We start from the raw sequence: 20,523 nt of genomic DNA, 5'->3' as shown, positions 1-20,523 counted from the left end.
GATGGACTAGATGACCTCTCAAGGCCCTTCCAGGCCTACATTTTTTTAAGATTCTGTACTATATGATTGTGGCTCTACTGTGGAGATAACTTTTGCTGGCTTCTGGCTGTGCCATCCCTTCTCAGGTGGATTGGCTGCCTAGATGTGCTTTTGAATAGTAGTTTTATATATCACCACCATGATCATCATGATGGCAGATCCCAAAGGGATGTGGCCTTCTTGCAAATCAAGCACCATCCAGATCGATCTCTGGCAAGGTGGTCTGGTTGGATATTCAGTTTACATCCATCTCTGGTAATCCTTTCATGCCACTGAAGGTTTTGATGCCAACATTATTGCCAGCTTTATAGTGGCATTCCTTTGTACGCATTCTTTTAATTTGTTGGTCTTCCCATTCTAATGAGTCTGTACCGATAAAGTTGCTGAAACCAGCTTTGAATATCCTCGTTTCTGATCTTGTCCTGCTACTTGATATGGAGCAACTGACAATGAGAATTTAAAAGCATAATTCAGTGTTCTTCAGCTTTCCTCAGTGCCTATGTTTCGCTGCTGTACAACAGAGTCAGTATAACTGGTTCTATAGACCCAGAGCTTCATAGCAAACATTATGTCACAACAGCCCTACAGAGGCAACTGAAGGGCCCAAAACATGGCAGCAGTGTACACCTCTTCCAAGCATCCTCCAGCATTGTTTATGACACTACTGACCTGAAAGTTGCCACCTGCTCAATATTCTGTCTGAGCAGGTTAATACTGAGCAGGTTGTAATCTGGAGCTGGAGGCTGTTTGATGATAATGGCCAGCAATTTAGTCTTATCTGGATGATCATAGTGGTCCCTTTTGGCCTTGGAATCTATGAATCTGGCATTGACTGAACCACTTCTGTTTTGTTTTGTTTTTCCATTATAGAACTCTTCTGTCATTGTCACTATCTTCCCAGGTATGCCAAGTCACTTCATCAGATACGACAAACTTGCTTGATGCACTGAATCAAAGGCCTGATGGAAGTCTATAAAAAGTGCTGCTCATGGCTTATGAAATGCAGCCATCTTCTCAAAAAGCTGTCTCCAGGTAAAGATCTGGTTGACAGTGGAATGGCCAGGTCTGAAGTTGCCCTGAGTATCCTGGCCTTTGTCATGAAGGGCATTGTTGATTCAGGACATTGACATGGAAAGAAAGACTTTCACTGGGGCTGACAACAGTGTAATACTTCTATAGTTGCTGCATTTGGCCTTATTGCCCTTTTTGAACAGAGGCAGAATAACAACCTTCTTCCAGTCATCAGGGATGTTATTATTACAGCAGATGGTCTAGAAGAGCCTATAGCCATGGCACTACACATACTCTCACTTGTTTTCAGCACCTCAGGGTAATGTTACAAACTCCTGTTGCCTTCCCAGACTTCAACTTATGGACTGTGATGCACATCTCTTCTTGGCTGAAGGAAGGCGGTGTTAGTTTTTATAGTTTATTCCAGGACCCTACTTCCAGAAAACTGCGGGGAGCCAACAGAAGACTTCAAGATTCCCTCAGTATAGTCCATCTATCAGAGCTTATCTAAAATAATTACAGAGACCACAACTGAAACAACTGATTTTTATTAACTAGGGAATTAGGAATAGGATAAACAAAAGGAATGGGAGAGAGGATTAATAATACTGAACAGATTTATAACCATGTACTCTTTCACACAGGAATTACAAAAGGTGGTAAGTGATGACTGCTCTTTATACCCTGTTCAGATGCTGCTGCTGAGACCAGGACTCGATAGATGACAGCGACCCACCGGACCACGATCACCACTGGAACAGCTACTGCAGCGGAGAATGGCGATGAATGACTATGAAGAATCAGGTAAGACGCCTAACTAACTTCCCACCCTAACCCTCTTGCGACGTCCTGTCTGGGGGTAAGAGTCCTAACCATTCAAGGTAAAACCCCATGGATGGATGGATGCTTTCCTTAAAATAATAAACCCCAACAACAAACTAGATCTTTTTCCATTTGGAGATGAGCTGTTTTCTAGGCGGATAACTGGTGTCTGATTGCTTCCCTTCTTTCCAAGAAAAGAGCAGAAGGGAGAAGGAACTTTCCTGCTCTTTCCCAGCCTATATAATCCCTCCCGTTGCCTAGCAACAAGCCACTAGATTTCCCGCCTTTTCTTTCCTGAAAGGAACAAGAAGGCTGTTCAACAAGGCGGACTATTTGTTCTTTACAAACCAAAATGGCAAACAATAAACGGAACCATATAAACACCATCACCAAGTGTCAGGTCATAATTTGAGTAAGGTGGCACTTCAAATGGAAGAGGGACTGCGGGGAATGGACAGTTGAGGAGCATTTTGAAATGATCGTCTCATTGATGCAATTGGTCCTTCAGATTTGGGCTGATGTTGCCATCTCAGTTCCATGCTGAATAAGCTGGTGGCACTTTCCTTCACAAACACTGCATAATTGAGTAAAGGATGTGTAGCTTGTGTCTGGCAGCAGTTTGTTTTAAACTGGCTGCCTTAATCAGCCCAGGATTCCTTCTCTCTCTCTCGGTTTTTTTTGTTTGTTTTGTTTTTTTAAACACAAAACTTGATGTTCTGAAATTGAACCCATTTAGCCTTTGCTTTTGCTCTTGACAAACGTGTCTCTGAAGACTCAGACTGTACCCTCACTTTTTTTCTCCGCTTCAACCATTGTATCTGTCTCTTCACTGATCCATGGGTGACCTTGGAAGGCAAAAGCCCCAGAGCTGAGCTGGCAGCAATCAGCCCTGATGACTTGAAACACCATTTCTCATCAGATGACAGAGGGAGAGAGATTTCAGTCTCTAATGCTTTGATCGCCCTAAGGAGTTCAGAACAGAAAGCCATTTGATAGCTTGGTTGTAAGAAGAGCTGAATCAGACTAATTTCAGCCCACTAACTTTTTTTTTTTTCTTTTCAAAGTAGGAGACACATTTTTTGTCTCTGCGAACCGATACATCAGTGACTGTTGATAACCAATGATTGTTAACGAGGACATGATCAATAACAGTCCTAGTGAAACCATCTGGGCTGTACCTGCTCTGTTTGTGAATCTTGGGTGATGGAAGAGTGAATCAGCAATCACCATGTTATTGGCGGCTGCAAATTCTATCAGTTGCCCATTTCTGTTCATCTGCTGGATACCAAACTTCCTGAGAGTACTTGTGCAGGTCACTATCCTTTCCTACTCGTGTATTAAAGTTGCCCAGGATCATGATGACCTCTCTTCTCAGAGTTTCATTATGGATTGATTGCAGTTGTTGGTAAATATCTTCAGCTACGTTATAGGCCTTGGTTGGACCACACATGGCAACGATGGTAAGATGTCCGCAGCCATTATGGAATTGGCTGCTGAAAAGTCACTTCTTAATCAGCTGCCATCCCTGCAGTGCCTATTGGGCAATGGGTGAAAGTACAATGGCCATTCCTTGCTGGAAAACCTGTCGGGATGGCCTGAGAACAAAAAAGGATAATCCTCAACTTTCTTTTCACCACTCCTGGCCAGTGTAGTTTAGATAAAATACAGATATCAATGTTCAGACTTTTCAATTGCTTGATTTAACTGTTTCAGAATGTGTTTTGATGTTCCAGGCACCAATTTTACATTTACCACCAACATGCAGAATACTGGAATAGCCCTTTTGCAAGGTTTCTTTGGTCATTTTTGCATAAATGGCAGGTTGATTCAGGACAATTGACCAGATTGTTGCAGGTGGTTGGCAGGTATTAAACACTCTCAACAAACCGGAGTCTCTCGTACTCAAATTTTGTTTAATTTACCTTTCATTTGGTTTTATTAGCAAATTCTGTTTTTCCTCTAGTTTGGAATAACTGAGCTCCTGTAGAAAGCAACAGCCTTGTTAATTTGCCCATTACCATCTGTGAAGGTGATGCCATTCCTTCTCTTGGTATATTCTTAAATCCAGTGCAACTAAATACAGATGCTTATTGTTATGGTTGGCTGACTTCAAGAGACTTTTCACTGTCTGTCTGAATAGCTCTCTCAGACATCCTGTTGCTCTGAGGATATTTTGGTGATAATCTCAGATTTTAGTGAATTCTTGAAATAATGTATTTAACTATTGGGGTCCATTATCAGCAATCAGAACCTGTAGTATTTCATGCCTTGCAAACTGTGATTTTAGTATAGGTGATCTCCATTCTACTGCTTGTGTTTGTTTGTTAGTTTTGAGAGCTACATGCATTTAGAGCAATAATCAAAGAACAGTAAACAGATTTCTTTGTCCAATTCAAATTAGTTCATTTTTTCAGTCTGTGTTTACATTGTGGCCAAAGTTACCTACCTGTTGGGAAGGATATTTGATACTTGTTTGTCTTCTGATTACTTATCTGCATTTGTGATTTGCCTCTACAGTAAAATTTTCACTTACATAATCTTCATGCCAATAGAAGTATAATAATTTTCCTTCCACATACATGGTCACAAGCTTCAGTTTCAGATCTTCTTTCCTTTTCTTAATCTGTTTTATAACAGATGGTCAATATATTTCTTCACTCTCTCCCCCCTCTTACTCCATCTCTGGACTAGTTATCTGAGATAACTGTTTAAGAAATGGTGCTGTCCAGTGACGAGGTGGCTGTGTAATGTGAAATAAATGTGACCTAAATGCTTTCAAGTGGATTAAAGTAAATATCAATTATGTGAAAATGAGAACAGAAATGTATAGAGTGACCATGATATATGTAATTTTTAAAGAAATGTTTCCTCTAAATGTTCCTAATCTTAAAAATTAGAGAAACTGGTGTGATTTGATTTTTGTTTTTTGGAAGGGGAAGAAAAGAAAACAACCACCCACCCCCTATGGCTAGAAAACAGTAAAGGTATTAATGTACCTGCAGATACCTGAGATGGGAGAGAATGGGTATTCAGTGATTGACAGAAATTGTCTGAACAAGAATTGATGGAAGTTCTGTATACCATGTGTTTTTAGTATAGACATGTGGTTACTAAAATATGTAACAGAAATGTTCATGAGACTGAAATAATATTCCCAGTTTTCTAAAATCACATCCTGCACCTTATGCTCATGGGAGCATAGAAAGGTAATTAGAAGAATTACAAAAGCATGGAATAATTAAACCTGTAGACTTAATTTAGTAGGCTGCCCTGATTGTACACGTCCCTGAAAAATTAAGGGCCTAATTCTACAACTTTACTTGTAGAGTAAAGGATTACTCAGCATAAGAAAATGTGGCTGAATCAAGCCTTAAGTAGAGAAAGTGTTGAAGAAAGAATTGGGTATAGTGACAAGGGTTACCAATTTTGGTTGGACATATTCCTGGAGATTTCATCAGATGACATAATCTTTAATGCCTAGAGACTCCAGGACAACCCTGGAGGGATGGAAACCCTAATAATGATATGTGCAAGACTGGTTCAATCAAATCTGCAAAGTCATTTGATTGGGCCCCCTTACCTGTAAAGAAGACTCTGTAAATGTAATTGACTGCCCTCCGCTTTCCCTAAAGCCTGATGCTATGCCAGGTGTGATAGGCAAGAAACAATTCCATGGATTTCAGGGAGGAGGGAATTAAAATTAATGATTCCCTTTTTTAGTTGTGGGTGAGCTAAGCCTCAGCAGCGGTGGAAATGACCATGCGGACTGATCCAGTCATTGCCCGAGGGCTGCTCTAATTTATACTAAGCTGTAATGGCCCTCTGTGAGTGTACTGTTGGTTCCCTGACCCTACCATGCCCCTAGGTGTGTGTCGGGGGGGGGGGGGGGGGGGGGGGCTTCAAGAGAAGGAGATAGAGCTCACTGGTGGGATGTCTATTATCCAGAAACTTCCCATATTGTCAGTTCACTGGGCTTTATGGCACTTTGCAGTGGCAGAGCTGGCATAAAGAGGCCACAGAAGAATCTCCAAGGGGAACTAATGTGTTCACAACTGGCAAAAAAAACTCAGTGGTATTTAGGGGAACATTATATAGATGCATATCGCAGACTCACAGGGACCAAGGGAGAGAGAAATTATAATGCATCTGTGTAGGAGAAAAAGTGGAGCATTGATCATTGGATTGCAGGGCAGCTGGGTGGGGGAACAACTAGAGAAATCCATGAATGCAATACACATATGCAGAAAAACCACCACAGTATTCACCAGTAATGAATGCAGTGATATGTAGAGAGGGCTGTAAGAAGGTTCAACAGTATATGCAATGCAGTTGTGCAGAGAAATCACCTGGGGTTTGAACAGTAAGCATACAAAGCAAGTATAGAGGGAGAGTACCAAGTGGTCACATACACTACATGAACTTCTGTTTTGCATAGAAAGCACGGGAGGATTCAGCAATACTACGTGGAGTGCTTGTGGGCACAGGACCCCCTACGCTATACACGTGTGCAGAAGGAACACAACTCCCCAATAGGGGTCGCGAAAGCACATCAACCCCGTTCGTTTTTCCCGCAATTGCTTCACATCCCCTCTCTCCCCTCTTTAGAATCCGCACTGAACGCAGACCAGTAGGGGGCGTGGCGTCGCCGCTCCGCCCACCGCGTCTCCTGCGTGCGGCCGTGCGCCCCCCACCCTCTCAAGCAAGCCGGTGTCTCGAGACGCCCGCGCGCTGGTGCAGGCGCTCCCGTCCCTTCCACTTTCCCCTACTCCGCGAGTTGGTTTGTTCCTCCTCGTTCCCCTCACCCCCGGCTCCCCGCTGTGGTCGGGTCTGGCCCGGCCCGACCCGGCGGCTGAACGGCGAACTCGCTCGCACTCAGGGACTCGCTGCCCATTGAAGCACCGGCTCGAGAGGAGGGGGGGAGAGTGGCTCCCCGGCCCGGGCAGCACCATGAGGTGAGCGGCCGCCCCGGGGCTCATCGCCCCACCCCGCACCGTGGTGTTTGCATGGGGTGCGCTGTGGGGATCTCCGGTGGGAGGAGGCCCGAGAAGGGGGGCAGCCCGTGGGTCGGGGGGGGGGGCGTTGTTCCAGGGGCGGGTTCTCCTGCGCCGTTGGCTTGTTGCTCTGTGAAAACCCCCTGGGGGCCATTGGTTCTCAGCCGTTGTGTCTGTTCCCCGGCAGGGGCGTTCGGGCGCCGGCCCGGCCCGCGAAGGCAGGGCTGGCTCCGCAGGGATAATGGCCAACCCGCCCGGCGCCTTGGGGAGCGAGCGGGCCGGGCGCGGCTGTCCGTAAATAGAGAGAGCCCCCGTGATTTGTGTGGCGCGAGGGGCGGCTCGTGAGCTCCTGGCGCGTCCTTTTTGGGGGGCTAGAGGCTACTCGCGATCCCGTGTCCAAGGCGGGGAGGGAGAAGCGCTGCCCTTTTATCGGCGTGTGTTGCATTGCAGCAGCAGCAGCTGGGTTTTTCCCCGTGTAATCAATAGAGGCAAAAAATCCCCCCCCCCCCCAGCAGTGGTGAATATATTGTTTTTGGGATTTGTTAGTTCAGATGCAAACATCGAGCCATACGTTAATAATTCCTTTGTGTGTGTGTGTGTCTCCCCGTTTGTCTAAGAGACTGAACCTTTATGTGGTCGTATTTGCTTGGAGATTATTTTCCACCCCCTCCAGCCGTTTCGTGCCTGTTCTGTGTCCATAAGGTCTCTTTGGATTGGTGCAAGACTTCGTGAGAAATGTGACTTGGTAGACTGAATGCTGGTATATTTGGAGATGCATTATTGTGATCCATATAGGCCTACCCATTAGGTTAAACAGTTTTTTTGGGGGAGGGGGATGCTGTAAATTGCCCTTCAAAGGTATTGTCTTACTTGTAGTTAGATTTGAATCTTCTTTGTGTTAAAGATTAATGATAAACAGTTGCCAAGTCCTTTAGAACGCAACAGTAAGATTTACATGATATAATCCGCACATTCCTTTGCTGTGACAAAGTGTCAAGTCATAGGAATTCTTCACAAATGTAAGAAGTTTCTATTTTAAACTTTGTTCTTAAGGTTTTTTTTGTTTTGTTTTTTGTTTTCCCAAGTGCAAATATGCATGCAGGCTTGGCATATGGAGAGCTTGGTTCTTTTTTCTTGCATTCTAATCCTTGGATGGCTTTATTGTATTTTGTTTGTAGTTATTTATGCCTTAAATTGGTTTTTTAAAGCTGTTTTGTAATTTATATCTTAAATCATAACTTTTTTTTCTCTTATTCGTACAGCTATATTTCACAAAGTGGCTAGCTTCTCAACACTTGTAAAATACTCACTTAATTCATAGTAATTGCATATTTTGTGCATAGTAGTTTTGACTGTTTTGATTATTTAAAAAGCCTAGTTTTATATCTAATTTGCTGCATATTTTAGAGGTGAATTTGTTTGGGCAGTTTTGAGACAATTATTGTACTTGGGTCATGTCTGCACTAAAAAGGTTTGTTGGTATAGTTATATCAACTAGCTGTCCTATTGTAGATGCAGCTCTCTTTTGCTATTATAGCTTGTACTGGTTCAGTGAGTGAAATAAGCTATACTGGCAAAAACATTTTTGCTAGTTTAGAAGTGTTACAAAAAATCATGCCCCAACAACATCACCAGCAAAAGTTTCTAATGTAGACCTCCCCTTAGGCTGTCTAATTAGAAGTTTGTATAATCAACTTTAAACTGTCTGTATATGTTTACAGGGTCTAAGCAAAATGTCTCACAAGTATGGTAAAAATCTGTGTTTTTCTTTAAATACTAAATGACAACAGTTTTTAAAGAGGGAAATTGAAATTAAATGTTCATTGTGAATGATTGCTGATATTTTAAAGGAACCTCAAGAATTCTTCAGGAATTGTGTAAATCCAAGCCTTACCCAAGCATACAAATTGTATCAATGTAACTAAATTGGTTTATTAACTAGTTAAATCAGTGTATTCCCCTTGTGTTGGTCAGTGTTAAATTGAATCAGTTTCTCAATCTATTTAGTTAAATGGGTACAACATGTATGTGTAGCCAAGACTTCAGTGAATGTGTTCTCTTAGGGCTTGTGTAAATTAGGATAAAAGGTGTATTTCTCAAACATGTTAGTTAAAAGGCATTAGTTAACTTGTCTTTAAACAGTATTATAGACAAGTATGTTATACCTTAAAACATGTTTTCTGATTAAGCTAAACCCTTTGGGGGATGGGACGGGATAACAGGAAGAGCCTGTGCTTCAATGTGACCAGCTAATATGTCAAACATAATTTACCAGAGACAGGCCAAGTCTTAAAACTTAGTAGCTAACACCTTTTTAAAATATCTTATCATAGTCTAGACAAGCATTTAGATATAAATGATCATAAACTAAGGTGTAGTTCTGAGATGGAGGCTCTTCTACTTTTCTATAGAAAACAAGCTTATAGCTTGATTTATAACAAGCAGACAGAATGTATGCAATTGGCACTCTGGAAGATATAAAAGGAATAGATGTGCATAATCTTTCCAGTGTACAGTGGTAGAGAAAATTGTTCTGAACTATAACTTCAGTGTACACTTCTGCACTCTCAGGCGTGCGATAAGGTGCATACGGCAAAGTGATCAGAAAACTATTCTCCTTCTATCCCAATTCTGAAGTTACGCTGGGCTGACTTATGAATGGCTGCTGCTATATTTGGGGTAGCTAGGTGGTTAGAAGTTAGCAAATACAGTAGCTTACCAATTTTTCCCTTATTAATACAGCTTGCTGTAATTGTAACCAGATTCTGAAATCTGTGCAATGTAATAGACAATACAATAGGTTATATATGTAAACATCAACAGTAAATACCAGACCTTGGCAATTAGATTTTGTAGTGGCTTGTTTGTAGCTGTCTGAATATTATATAACAGCTATGTAGATCTTTGGTTTTGAACACAGACTTCAGGTCAATTTTAAATCTTGAATTGCTCAGGAGTAAAAACAAGCACCTGTAATAAAACAAGTTTTGTTTCAGAAACTTAACTATGCAGTAGGCTTTTTTTTTTTTCCTTCTCATGTTGGGAAAGTAAACAGTTGATTCTTACATGTCTGTTGCTCTTTTTGCATTGTAACTGACAGAATAGGTGTTGGTCTGACTACAGTGTTACGTGAATGGACTAATCTCATAATAGGTATCCAGAAATAGGTATACATGACTAGGGATTTCCATAGCCAATTGGAATGCTGAAAAAAGTGGCTGTTAAAATATCTTAGTTTAAGAATGCAATAATTTACAGTAATTGTATATCATGCAAGTTGCAAGATATAACTTTTGTTTTGGTGGTGGTGTGACTTCTTATTGTGATATAATAGCAGAATTTGTTTAAACAAAATTCTATTGAGCAGTATTCTGAATATCTGTATGTTAGTGGTTGATTGACATCTTTCTACAATTCATGAAGAACAGTAAATGAAATGTTCAAAATTTTCATTTTTAATGATATTTCCTTCTAATATGTTACTTTGTTTACAATTGTCTGGGTCTGACCATCCCCCTTTATTATAGGTTATACTAAATTTTTTAATAAAAAGCAACAGAGGGTCCTGTGGCACCTTTAAGACTAACAGAAGTATTGGAGCATAAGCTTTCGTGGGTGAATGCCCACTTCATCAGACGCAGGTAATGGAAATTTCCAGAGGCAGGTATAAATCAGTGTGGAGATAACGAGGTTAGTTCAGTCAGGGAGGGTGAGGTGCTCTGCTAGCAGTTGAGGTGTTAACACCAAGGGAAGAGAAACTGCTTCTGTAGTTGGATAGCCATTCACAGTCTTTGTTTAATCCTGATCTGATGGTGTCAAATTTACAAATGAACTGGAGCTCAGCAGTTTCTCTTTGGAGTCTGGTCCTGAAGTTTTTTTGCTATAAGATGGCTACCTTTACATCTGCTATTGTGTGGCCAGGGAGGTTGAAGTGTTCTCCTACAGGTTTTTGTATATTGCCATTCCTGATATCTGACTTGTGTCCATTTATCCTCTTGTGTAGTGGATAAATGGACACTACGCAAGTGTCCATTTATCCTCAGTTTCTCCTCCCTTGGTGTTCACACCTCAACTGCTAGCAGAGCACCTCACCCTCCCTGATTGAACTAACCTCATTATCTCCATACTGATTTATACCTGCCTCTGGAAATGTCCATTACTTGCATCTGATGAAGTTGGCATTCACCCACGAAAGCTTATGCTCCAATACTTCTGTTAGTCTTAAAGGTGCCACAGGACCTTCTGTTGCTTTTTACAGATTCAGACTAACACGGCTACCCCTCTGATACATTTTTAATAGCACTTGAATTTCTAAACAGGAAAAGTAGCAGATCTGATCTTTCTAATGAAGTCCATTTATTAGCAAGTTATATGGTTTCCTCATTCATGATTTATTTAACTTTTTTATTTTGATTTTAGATTTCTTTAAAACAACCTTCCAAAAATTCTACTTACCTTGGGTAAATAATTTCTCTTTGGGTAAATATATATATATCAAAAGTCAGTCAAGCAGACTTTGGGTCTGGGCAGGTACGTTTTCTTGATATTTTAGAGGCTGCATTAAGATACGATTTCATTCACTACTCTGTTAAGAAAATGGGAAGAAAAAGTAGTTCCAAGCCAATAGTAGCAAAGCTAGCTTCATTAGGATATGAAATTCTTGAGGAATCTCAGGTGTGTCCTAGAGTTATTTCAAAAGGTGACACTACTCATGACAATACGTTTATAGTAATTTAATGTTGGTACAGTGGTCAAGCAGAAAGAGCTAGTAATTCAAGAATGGGAGAATAAGAAGGGTATTATTACAGCATGCTTTGCTGTATAGGGTAAAATTTCAGAATTGGGCTTTTGTTGTAGCTTTTACTACCTGCATGACACATTACATATTTGGAATAGAAATGTAATCTAGTTTTGAAATATTTGACAAAATATTGAAAGTGCATAGCAGTCAGTTAAATTGTACAGTATTGCTGTACATGTTCCCAATCACTAAATTGCTTATTTCTCTAGAGTAAAATTGGAAGTGTAGGCAGATTTTTTCAGGTGGGCACAAGAATTCAGTTCAGGTTACTCTCCTTGCTCTAAGTAGAGTGAGTTTGTCTGCACAATGAGCTTGGGTTGGGATTCCCAGCTCGCATACACATACTTGTGTTAGCTCAGTGAGAGCCAGCGCAAGTGTAAATAGGAATGTAGCTGCAGTAGCAGAGGCAGCATGCCGAATACAAACCCACTTGAACCCTGTGGGTACATATTTGGCGTGGCTTACACTACTATTTATACTTACACTAGCTCTCATCAAGCTAGCACAAGTATGTGAGAGAGAGCTGGGAATTGCCTCTCTCGTTCCTAGTATAGATGTAGCCTAACAGACACATTGAGTCATCTGTCTGATACTATTGCAGATTTTGTTAGCTAGCGCTTCATTTGTGACAGTTGCAAGTAATTCTTGCACCCGCCACCCCACATCTGACATGGAATCTGACAACTGCTCTCTCCAAAGTCTCTGGATAGTTTAATGAATTATTTTGATAGTAGATTTATAAGTTTTTATTCCACAAGATTATTAAGTAAATGAAATGTACATCACCCAAAATGCATATTCTTTATAGAAGGCTACTTATGGCCATCTTATCAAGTTATATTGCAGAGATCTAGAAATTACAGATGATGTGGGGGTCCAGGAAGGCATTCTAAAGTTCAGCATCGGTCTGGAAGCATACGTGCATGCAGGCTGCTTCCTCCTGATCCTAATGCAAGGCTCTGTATTTTTAAGCAGAGTCAGATAAATTTGTCTTGCTCTTCTCTCTTCCCACTTTGAACTATAGGGCATGAAGGGCCAGATGGTCCTTTCTCTACCTCCCCACAAAATGGGAAGAAGTTGTTCATTCAGCACCTATTCACTGAACGCCTACCTGACACACTGAGGTCTGGTGTACGCTACAAAGTTAGGTTGACGTAAGTTGACTTGTCAGCCTATTTATGCATGTGTGTATAGTCAAATTTGTCTCCGGCTGATGTAAGTATCCTGTTAAGGCAGTGCCATAAAACCATCTTCCTGAACAGCACTGAGCCATGGTCAACCTACTGAGGTCAGTGCAGTGCAAGTGTAGATACCGTATCAGAGGGGTAGCCATGTTGGTCTGGATCTGTAAAAAAGCGTGATGTCATGCGTCTGAGGAAGTGGGCATTCACTCATGAAAGCTTATGCTCCAATACATCTGTTAGTCTTAAAGGTGCCACAGGACTCTCTCTTGCTTTTTGTAGATACTGTGTGACCTTTGTCAACCCTAACGGTTCTCCAACTGTCCCAAAATGCCTGGCAGTGACTGCTGTGGTCACAGTTGTGAATTCCACTGCCCAGTGGTCTCAGAAACTGGAATCCACCCCCTCAGTGTTTTTGAAATGCCTTTTCCTGATTGCCCACCTTGGCAAGCCCACCTAGCAGTTCTCCCTTGTTGTGTTCAACTGCCCAACCAACCATGCTGGCTTCGCTCACTAAACCATGCTCCTGCCTGGAGTAGACAGGAGGTATTGGATCTTCTGGGCCTCTGGGGAGAAGAGGCTGTGCAAGCACAGCTACAGACTACCTGTAGAAATGTGGACATCTACAAAAAGATTGCATGGGGAGATGCAGGCGAAGAGGTATAACGGAAGTCAGCAGCAGTGCCAGGTGAAAGTGAAGGAACTGCGGAAGGCATACCACAAGGCCAGAGGGGCCAACAATGGATATGGGGCTGAGCTGCAGACCTACCATGAGCTGCCTTCCAGATTTGGCAGAGAGACCCCACCACCCTGAAGACCACTGAAGACCACACAGACTCCTGCCAAGGAAAGTAAGGAGAAAGGTGTGGGGGGAGATGTGGTGGAAAGGGTCCAGCTATGTCAGGATCCATTTGTGATGCTACCACAATCTAACCAGTCCCTCAAGCAGAGCACAGATGAACCTAATGAAGGGGAAAGAACCATAGGTAAGTATGTATATATATTTTCCCTTGCAATGTTTAAATGTAAAGTTGGATCCCAGCCCATCCCCAAGTTAACAAGACACAGGTATTGACTTTTCATTGTTTATTTGGTACAAGAAGAGATAGCAGTACAACAAAGAGGTAGAGTTATCTGCTTTTCGTTCCCTGTAGGGTTAGTTGGGGGGGGGGGGGAGAGTATCTGGATCACTTTGTTTATGTATATAGGGATGTCCCTTGTATCTTCCTCAGAGATCTTGATGAAACTTTCATGGAGATACTCTGCAAGGTTTCCAGGGATGGCTGCCTTATTTCTTCCTCTGTGGTAGGACAGTTTCCCATGCCCACTCTGTGATGACCTCAGCAGGCACCATTGGGAATAAGAGAAGGGAGTTTTGAAACTTCTTTCCCATTCCGTTGTGGCTGTAAATCCAGTGATTGCATCTGTTTTATCGGTAGCTGCTGCTGTTGTGGCCTTGAGGGGTGCCCCCTCCATACCCATTGAATGGCTGACCCAATGAGGATGAGAGAGAAGACTAGGGAGGATATGTTCAGCGCCAACATGGCGGATGGCATGGAGAGGAACAGAGAGGATCGGAGAAAATGAAGAAAGATCCATGAATCCCAGCAGGAAAAGGAGAGGAAAAGGAAGATGCACTAGGACATAAACGGCTTCTCAGGCAGCAAACACAAATAATGTAGTCTCTGGGTGACGATCTTACAGGTTCAGTAATCACAGACTTGCCATCTTTTACAGTCTCTGGAGAATTCCATGGTGGCAGCTCCCCGTACCTTCAACATTCCACATGGCATCATGGGCCACATCCCTACTCCTACAACTTAACTCCAGAGAAGAAAGACAGTTCTACAGCTTCATCTACACTGATCTGGGAGAGGCACAGTTGGTGTATATGTAGCCAAAATGGACTTCATTTGTGCGGAGAAATGGGCAGAAATGTTTGCTGCCTCTCTAATGTTAAAGTTGTTCCATTAATTTAAATTAGAAGTTTGTATTGTCCTTTATTTGCATTGTATTTGTCACTCAAAATTGTTTTTGAAATAGTCACCTTTATTAGTTCACCACACAAACTGCAAAATGCATAGTAGTACTCAAAGCACCCAGTATTTGTTGTTGTTCAGCACCACAGAATTCATAGGTTCAACAGAACACCCTGTCATATAGGTAAATTGACAGCAAGCACCGCATATTCGATTCACTAAAAGACACAGTATAATATTTATAAATCTATACCAAGCACCACACAATTCTTACAGCCCCCAAGCCATCAGGGCCAGAGCACAGTCCAGCACAGCACAGCACACTAATGTGGCTGATTGTTAAAGTGCTCTTTCAAAGCATCCTGCAGCTGCATAGGTACACTTTGAGCTCTTGTAATGGCCCTTTTGTCTTTCTGTTCAGACTTAGCAGACAGCAACCCCCTTTCCACCCCCCCCCCACCCCTTTGCCTCACAGATATTGTGCAGCACACAACAGGCAGCTATAACCATTGCAATATTTTTCTTACCAAGATCCAATCTTGTGAATAAATACCACCAGCATCCCTACCAATCTAGCAACTGTCATTCTGCATCTGCTGAGCTGGTAGTTGAATCTTTCCTTTTTGCTGTCAGAGTGCTCAGTGTGTGGCTTCATGAGCAAGGGAAGCCGGGAGTAGGCTTGGTCTCTCAGGATCACTACTGAATGTCGCTGCTTGCAGCTTTGTGAACAGTTCTGTGTTCTTAAAGATGTGAGCATCATGCAAGTTCCCTGACAAGCCCACACTGATCTCAGTGAAGCTTTCCTGGTGATCCACCAATGCTTGCATAATCATATAAAAGGTAGTCCTTTCTGTTGATAGCCTCTATGGCGGGGTGGCCAAATAGTTGCTCATGAGCTGCATGTGGCTCTTTTACATTTAAAGTGTGGCTCATGGAGCACCTCACAGCCTCCTCCCCCCAATTCTCAACCCACCAGATTGGAGTGGGAGCTTGGGACCTCTGCGTTGCAATGAGATGGTGGCGTAGGGACTGCTGTCCAATGGGAGGTGAGTCTTGGGGCTTCAGCCCTGCGGGGTGCATCTTTCAGGGCTCGGGGCTTCAGCAGAAGTGGGGCTGAAATCTCAAGCCCTGGCAGTTGCACCCCAGCTCTCGAATTTCTGAAGATTGTCGCATGCAGCTTGGCAGGTCAGTAAGTTTGGCCACCCCTGCTCTATGGTTGGTGCCAAAATAGGGATATGTGTGCTGTCTTCTGCCCCCACTGAAATTTGGGAGCCCCATTGCTGCTGATCCATCCACTATTTCCTACATGTTCCTGAGAGTTCCAGTCCTGCATAGCAGGACATGATTAATGGATCTACATACATGCATGACACCTGCCCCCATAGTGGATTTTCCATCTCCAAATGATTTCCTGCTGACCAATAACAACCTGTGGCTGCAAGCTTCCAGCGTGCTATTATCACTCACTTTTCAGCTGTCAGTGCATCTCTTTCTAGTGTCCTTGTGCTGGAGGGCTGGGCAAGCTTGGCACACAAATCCAGGAATATGGCCTGTGATGAAGTTGAGAAGCCTCAAACCACCACAAAAAGGGTTAGAGAGAGACAGTGCACCCAGCTAGCTCTGCCTTGCTATATCTGTAACCAATGCCAGGCTTGGAGGGAGAAGAAAAGGAGAGAACCTGGCTCAGTTCAGAGCTTGACTGACTTGCTGCCTCCTTACATGAGGGAATCATTGCTAGAAGCCTGACAGCCACCGGGGAAGAAGCACTGCTTCCATGACTGAGGGAGATGGCTGACGAGACCAAAGAGCACTTTGCAGTGAGTGAATTGTTAATGAACTAGAGAGACGCTGTGGGATTAGGCCCCTCCAATCTTGCATCTGCCCTGCCCAAAGGTCCCTTAAGCCATTGCAGGACACCACAAAATGCCACAAAGGGGGTGCTATTTGAGTTAAGCCACTACAGATTGGACTATAATGGCCATGCCCCAAACTGAAGAGAGAGAGGTGGGAAGTAGCTCAGGGCAGTGGATTTAGACTCTCTGCGGGAAGGATCCTGCCAGTGTACTTCACACAGGGCTCTGGACTGAGACCTGATGGAAAGGGGACCTGGGCCCTCCCCTTTCCATACCTCCTTAAGAACTGAGACCCCTCTGTCAGGGAAGCAAGGAGCTGGAAGTCAGATGTGCCAACCACTAGACTGCTGAGCCCGCCAAGAACCTTATTACATGTTCTTTCACATCCGAAGGTTCTACAGCTACTGCTTATCGTCCGAAATCTGCATTCCTATGTGATCCCACCATTCGCTGCTTGTTTCTTGGGCCCAGAACCAGTGCTTCACTATCTGCAACTGCTTTTGAAATGCCGCCAACATCCCTGAATTGTTTTGTTATGTCCCTTAGCAATCTGGCCTTGAAAGAATCAGAGAGACGACATGCAGGGCCAGCTTTAGGCACCGCGGGGCCCGATTAGAAGGAGCTGCTGCCGCAGTCCCGCCGCTGTCTTCGGTGGCAGCTCAATCGCTGCCGCAGAAGAAGGACCCTCCGCCGAAATGCCGCTGAAGACAGCGGCAACGATTGAGCTGCCGCCACTGCTGGGATTTTGGCGGCACTTCGGCGGAGGGCCCTTCCTCCGTGGCAGCGATTGAGCTGCCACCGAAGACCGTGGCGGGACTTCGGTGGCAGCTCCTTCGGGACGTTGCGGGGCCCTCTTAGGGGCGTGGGGCCCGATTTCGGGGAATCGGCTGAATCGCCCTAAAGCCGGCCCTGACAACGTAGGTAAGGTAATGTCTTTTTTGGATCCACTTCTGTTGGCGAGAGAGACACGTGTTCAAGTTTGCTCTTCTGAAGAGCTTTGTGTAAGCTTGAAAGCTTCTCTCTCTTGCCAGTAGAAGTGGTTCCAATAAAAGACGTTACCTCACCCACCTTGTGTCTAATATCCTGGGACCAACACGACTACAACAATACTTCATATTCAACGGAATTGTCATGCCCCCCTTTGTTATGGTTATTCCTATGGCCCTGCGAATGCTGGAGAGCTATACGTCCTGTACTTGCACCATTCATGAGAACAGAGCAGCGGAAGTTCCATGCTTCTGTCAGAGATGGTGGATAGCAAAAAGGGTTGTGCGGGTTTGAGGGACACTTTCTTAAAAAAGCCTGAATTAAAATTATGGGATATGGATTACATTATGGAATGGAGAAAGTTGTATGCTGGAAACTTGATGTCTAGTTCCTGGAGATTCCTGCGTGACTCAATTTTCATCCCACAACAAGCTGTGAAAATATCCCAAAAGACATTGTGCTGGATAGGTGGAATGTGGCACACTGGGATACCTACCTGTGGTGCACTGCACTTTGTATTGATGCAAGCACTGCTACTGAGCATACAAAGTGCTGACGTAAGTAGCCAAGTATCTATGTGGAATATATGTACTTATGTAGCTCAAAGTTTGTAGTGTAGACCTGGTCTAAGGCAGAGCATCTGACAGGAATTCTCCACCCTGCCTTAGGCATATGTGTGCATCAGACTTGGGAGTACTTCATAATGGAACTTGTCTCCCTGCGCACCAGGTGCATTTCATGCATAACTAGTATAGGAACAGAGCACTAAGCAGAGTTGCATGCATCTTCTGCTACTGGGGAAATCCATTTTTAGACTCAGGTTGTTTTTTTCCCTCAACTTCGACCTTTCATCTAAAATCATTCCTGATACTTCATGTCTGCTTTATTCAGCATTGTAGAAATATATGTGCCAATTGTATCTAAACCACCTGGCTAGAGTCAGGTTTCTAATTGTAGGATTTTGCTCATTTCCATAGCAGAGAGACAGAACTTAAAGAACAAAACCCCACTTCTATACAACCTTAATGCTTTTGAAAATAAGTAACTTTTAGCACTGGCTTCCCTGCACAACTGACATTTTAGTTCATTCTTGTAACTTCTGTTTCATCCTAGGTTTCCACCAGATATTTACAAATAAGTTGCCTCTAGAAGTTGCCTCACTTTTTATGCAGTGCTGTGCATTTCTTATGTTCCCTCAGATTAATCGTTCCACCTAATTTTCTTCCTTTGATTTGCATCTTGATAGTTACTGATAAGTATTCATTTTAAAGTCAATACAGGGGCTAAATTGTGGAGTTAAATGAGACTGATCATGTTTTTGCTTGCTTTCTATTTAAGTGGGGACAATAAAGGGTAAGCATAAGTTCCATGCTCAAGGAAAATAAATCTACCTTTCATAATTATTTACATTAGAAAGTGGCTAGACCAAGCTGGAGCACATAAGGAAACATTAGTAAGAACCATCTCCATTTAGTCTAAAATTAGTACATTCTTTCAATAATGACAAATAGTTTCCTTTTAAGAAAGTGTGGCCAAGAAACTTGCCTACATCCACTGTAGCATGTGGGAGGAAAAATAGAAGTTGATTGCACCCTGTAGCGAGATACAAGTCCAGCAAAGTAGCACTTTTGTGTGGTGTCAGAAATCAAATCTGTAAATTTAACAGTGCTTACTTGCTATGTTATAGCGGATTTGCAGCATGAACAGACTCTGGAGGATTCTACTTTAAGCTGTGTTAAGTGGCTGTATTTTTTGTGGTGTGTTTTTGTTTTTTGTTCAGAGGTTCTGGTATTTTACCTTTCTTCCCAAATTCGAAACCTCACTCCTCACATTAATCTCATATTACAGAAGCAGCTATACACAGGGGGGAGGGATAGCTCAGTGGTTTGAGCATTGGCTTGCTAAACCCTGGGTTGTGAGTTCAATCCTTGATGGGGCCACTTAGGGATTTGGGGTAAAAATCAGTACTTGGTCCTGCTAGTGAAGGCAGGGGGCTGGACTCAATGACCTTTCAGGGTCCCTTCCAGTTCTATGAGATGGGTATATCTATCTCCATATATTTTTATTTTACACAGAAAACTAAATTTATATTTTAAGTTCTTCAAAGTAGGGACTGTTTTCATTACCTTGTGCGGTTTGGAGCACTGTGGGTTCTCAAACATTAAATAGAATAACTTCTCAAAATGTCCCTTTTAGGTTTTAGTACTTACTGCTAAGATCTGTTCTCTTCGCAGCCCATGCTTCCCATCAATTGGGAAAATAGTTTTTTGCATGTAAATTAGAAGGAATTCTAGAAAAACTCAATTTATAGAAATGTCATTCTTTTTCAAACAAAACATTAAAACAAACTGATAGTAGTAGCGTGTCACACACAATGTTAAATGGTCCATGTTCTTATGATGAATTCCCTTCCAGAATCTTTGTACATTTGATGGCTTTCATTTAACATGCTTGTTCTTTTTACTGCTTTGCTGGAGTGGAGATGAGAACTTTTTATTAGTAGTGAAAATTGATAGGCTGCTTAATTCTGTGGATTCTGGTCAGAATTTTATACTTGAAATTGTTCACTCTTTTTTTTTTTTTTTTTTTTTTCTTTCAAATAACCTAGATATTCAGTATACTGAAGTTGCAAGAATTTTTGTCAGAAAAGTTACTATCAGAAATGGCACTCCCTTGTTCAACATAAGTGCTCGTTTATTATGTGGGTCATATTTGTTTACTTTAGCAAACAATTTTAGCAGTAGTGTTAACTTTGCAGAGTCATTACACCAATACAAGAGTGAGCTGGTTTCTGTTCTGTCTTGTGCATTTTCAACAAAACTGTCAATGGAAGTCTAATTGCAGAATCTTTGTTGTTGT

The 20,523-nt window shown here is 42.7% G+C and overlaps 1 protein-coding gene and 2 long non-coding RNA genes across 16 annotated transcripts in view; all 3 read left to right on the top strand.

Moving 5' to 3' along the window:
- LOC117874508 overlaps nucleotides 1-4,703 on the top strand; it is a 49,102-nt gene extending 44,399 nt beyond the window's left edge. For 2 of the 3 annotated variants that reach the window (XR_004645007.1, XR_004645005.1), the window contains exons 4-6: nucleotides 910-1,071; nucleotides 1,743-1,854; nucleotides 2,937-4,703. This is a non-coding gene — a long non-coding RNA (uncharacterized LOC117874508). The remainder of the gene's footprint in view (nucleotides 1-909; nucleotides 1,072-1,742; nucleotides 1,855-2,936) is intronic. The other variant, XR_004645006.1, reaches the window with a different exon arrangement.
- A 1,842-nt stretch (nucleotides 4,704-6,545) lies between these two features.
- ENAH (ENAH actin regulator) overlaps nucleotides 6,546-20,523 on the top strand; it is a 181,462-nt gene continuing 167,484 nt past the window's right edge. For 4 of the 12 annotated variants that reach the window (XM_034764683.1, XM_034764681.1, XM_034764689.1 and 1 more), the window contains exon 1: nucleotides 6,547-6,824. In XM_034764683.1, coding sequence (XP_034620574.1) covers nucleotides 6,820-6,824 — 5 coding nt within the window. In that variant the 5' untranslated portion in view covers nucleotides 6,547-6,819. Of the gene's footprint in view, nucleotides 6,825-20,523 lie in introns of all 12 variants that reach the window. The other 8 variants (XM_034764682.1, XM_034764680.1, XM_034764679.1 and 5 more) reach the window with 4 other exon arrangements.
- LOC117874509 lies at nucleotides 13,681-14,854 on the top strand. The gene is made up of 2 exons (XR_004645008.1): nucleotides 13,681-13,831; nucleotides 14,285-14,854. It is a non-coding gene; the product is annotated as an uncharacterized LOC117874509 (long non-coding RNA).

This window comes from Trachemys scripta, chromosome 3 (genome assembly GCF_013100865.1).
Source record: "Trachemys scripta elegans isolate TJP31775 chromosome 3, CAS_Tse_1.0, whole genome shotgun sequence".
Lineage (NCBI taxonomy): Eukaryota > Metazoa > Chordata > Testudines > Emydidae > Trachemys > Trachemys scripta.
This window is presented reverse-complemented; position numbering and strand designations above follow the sequence as displayed.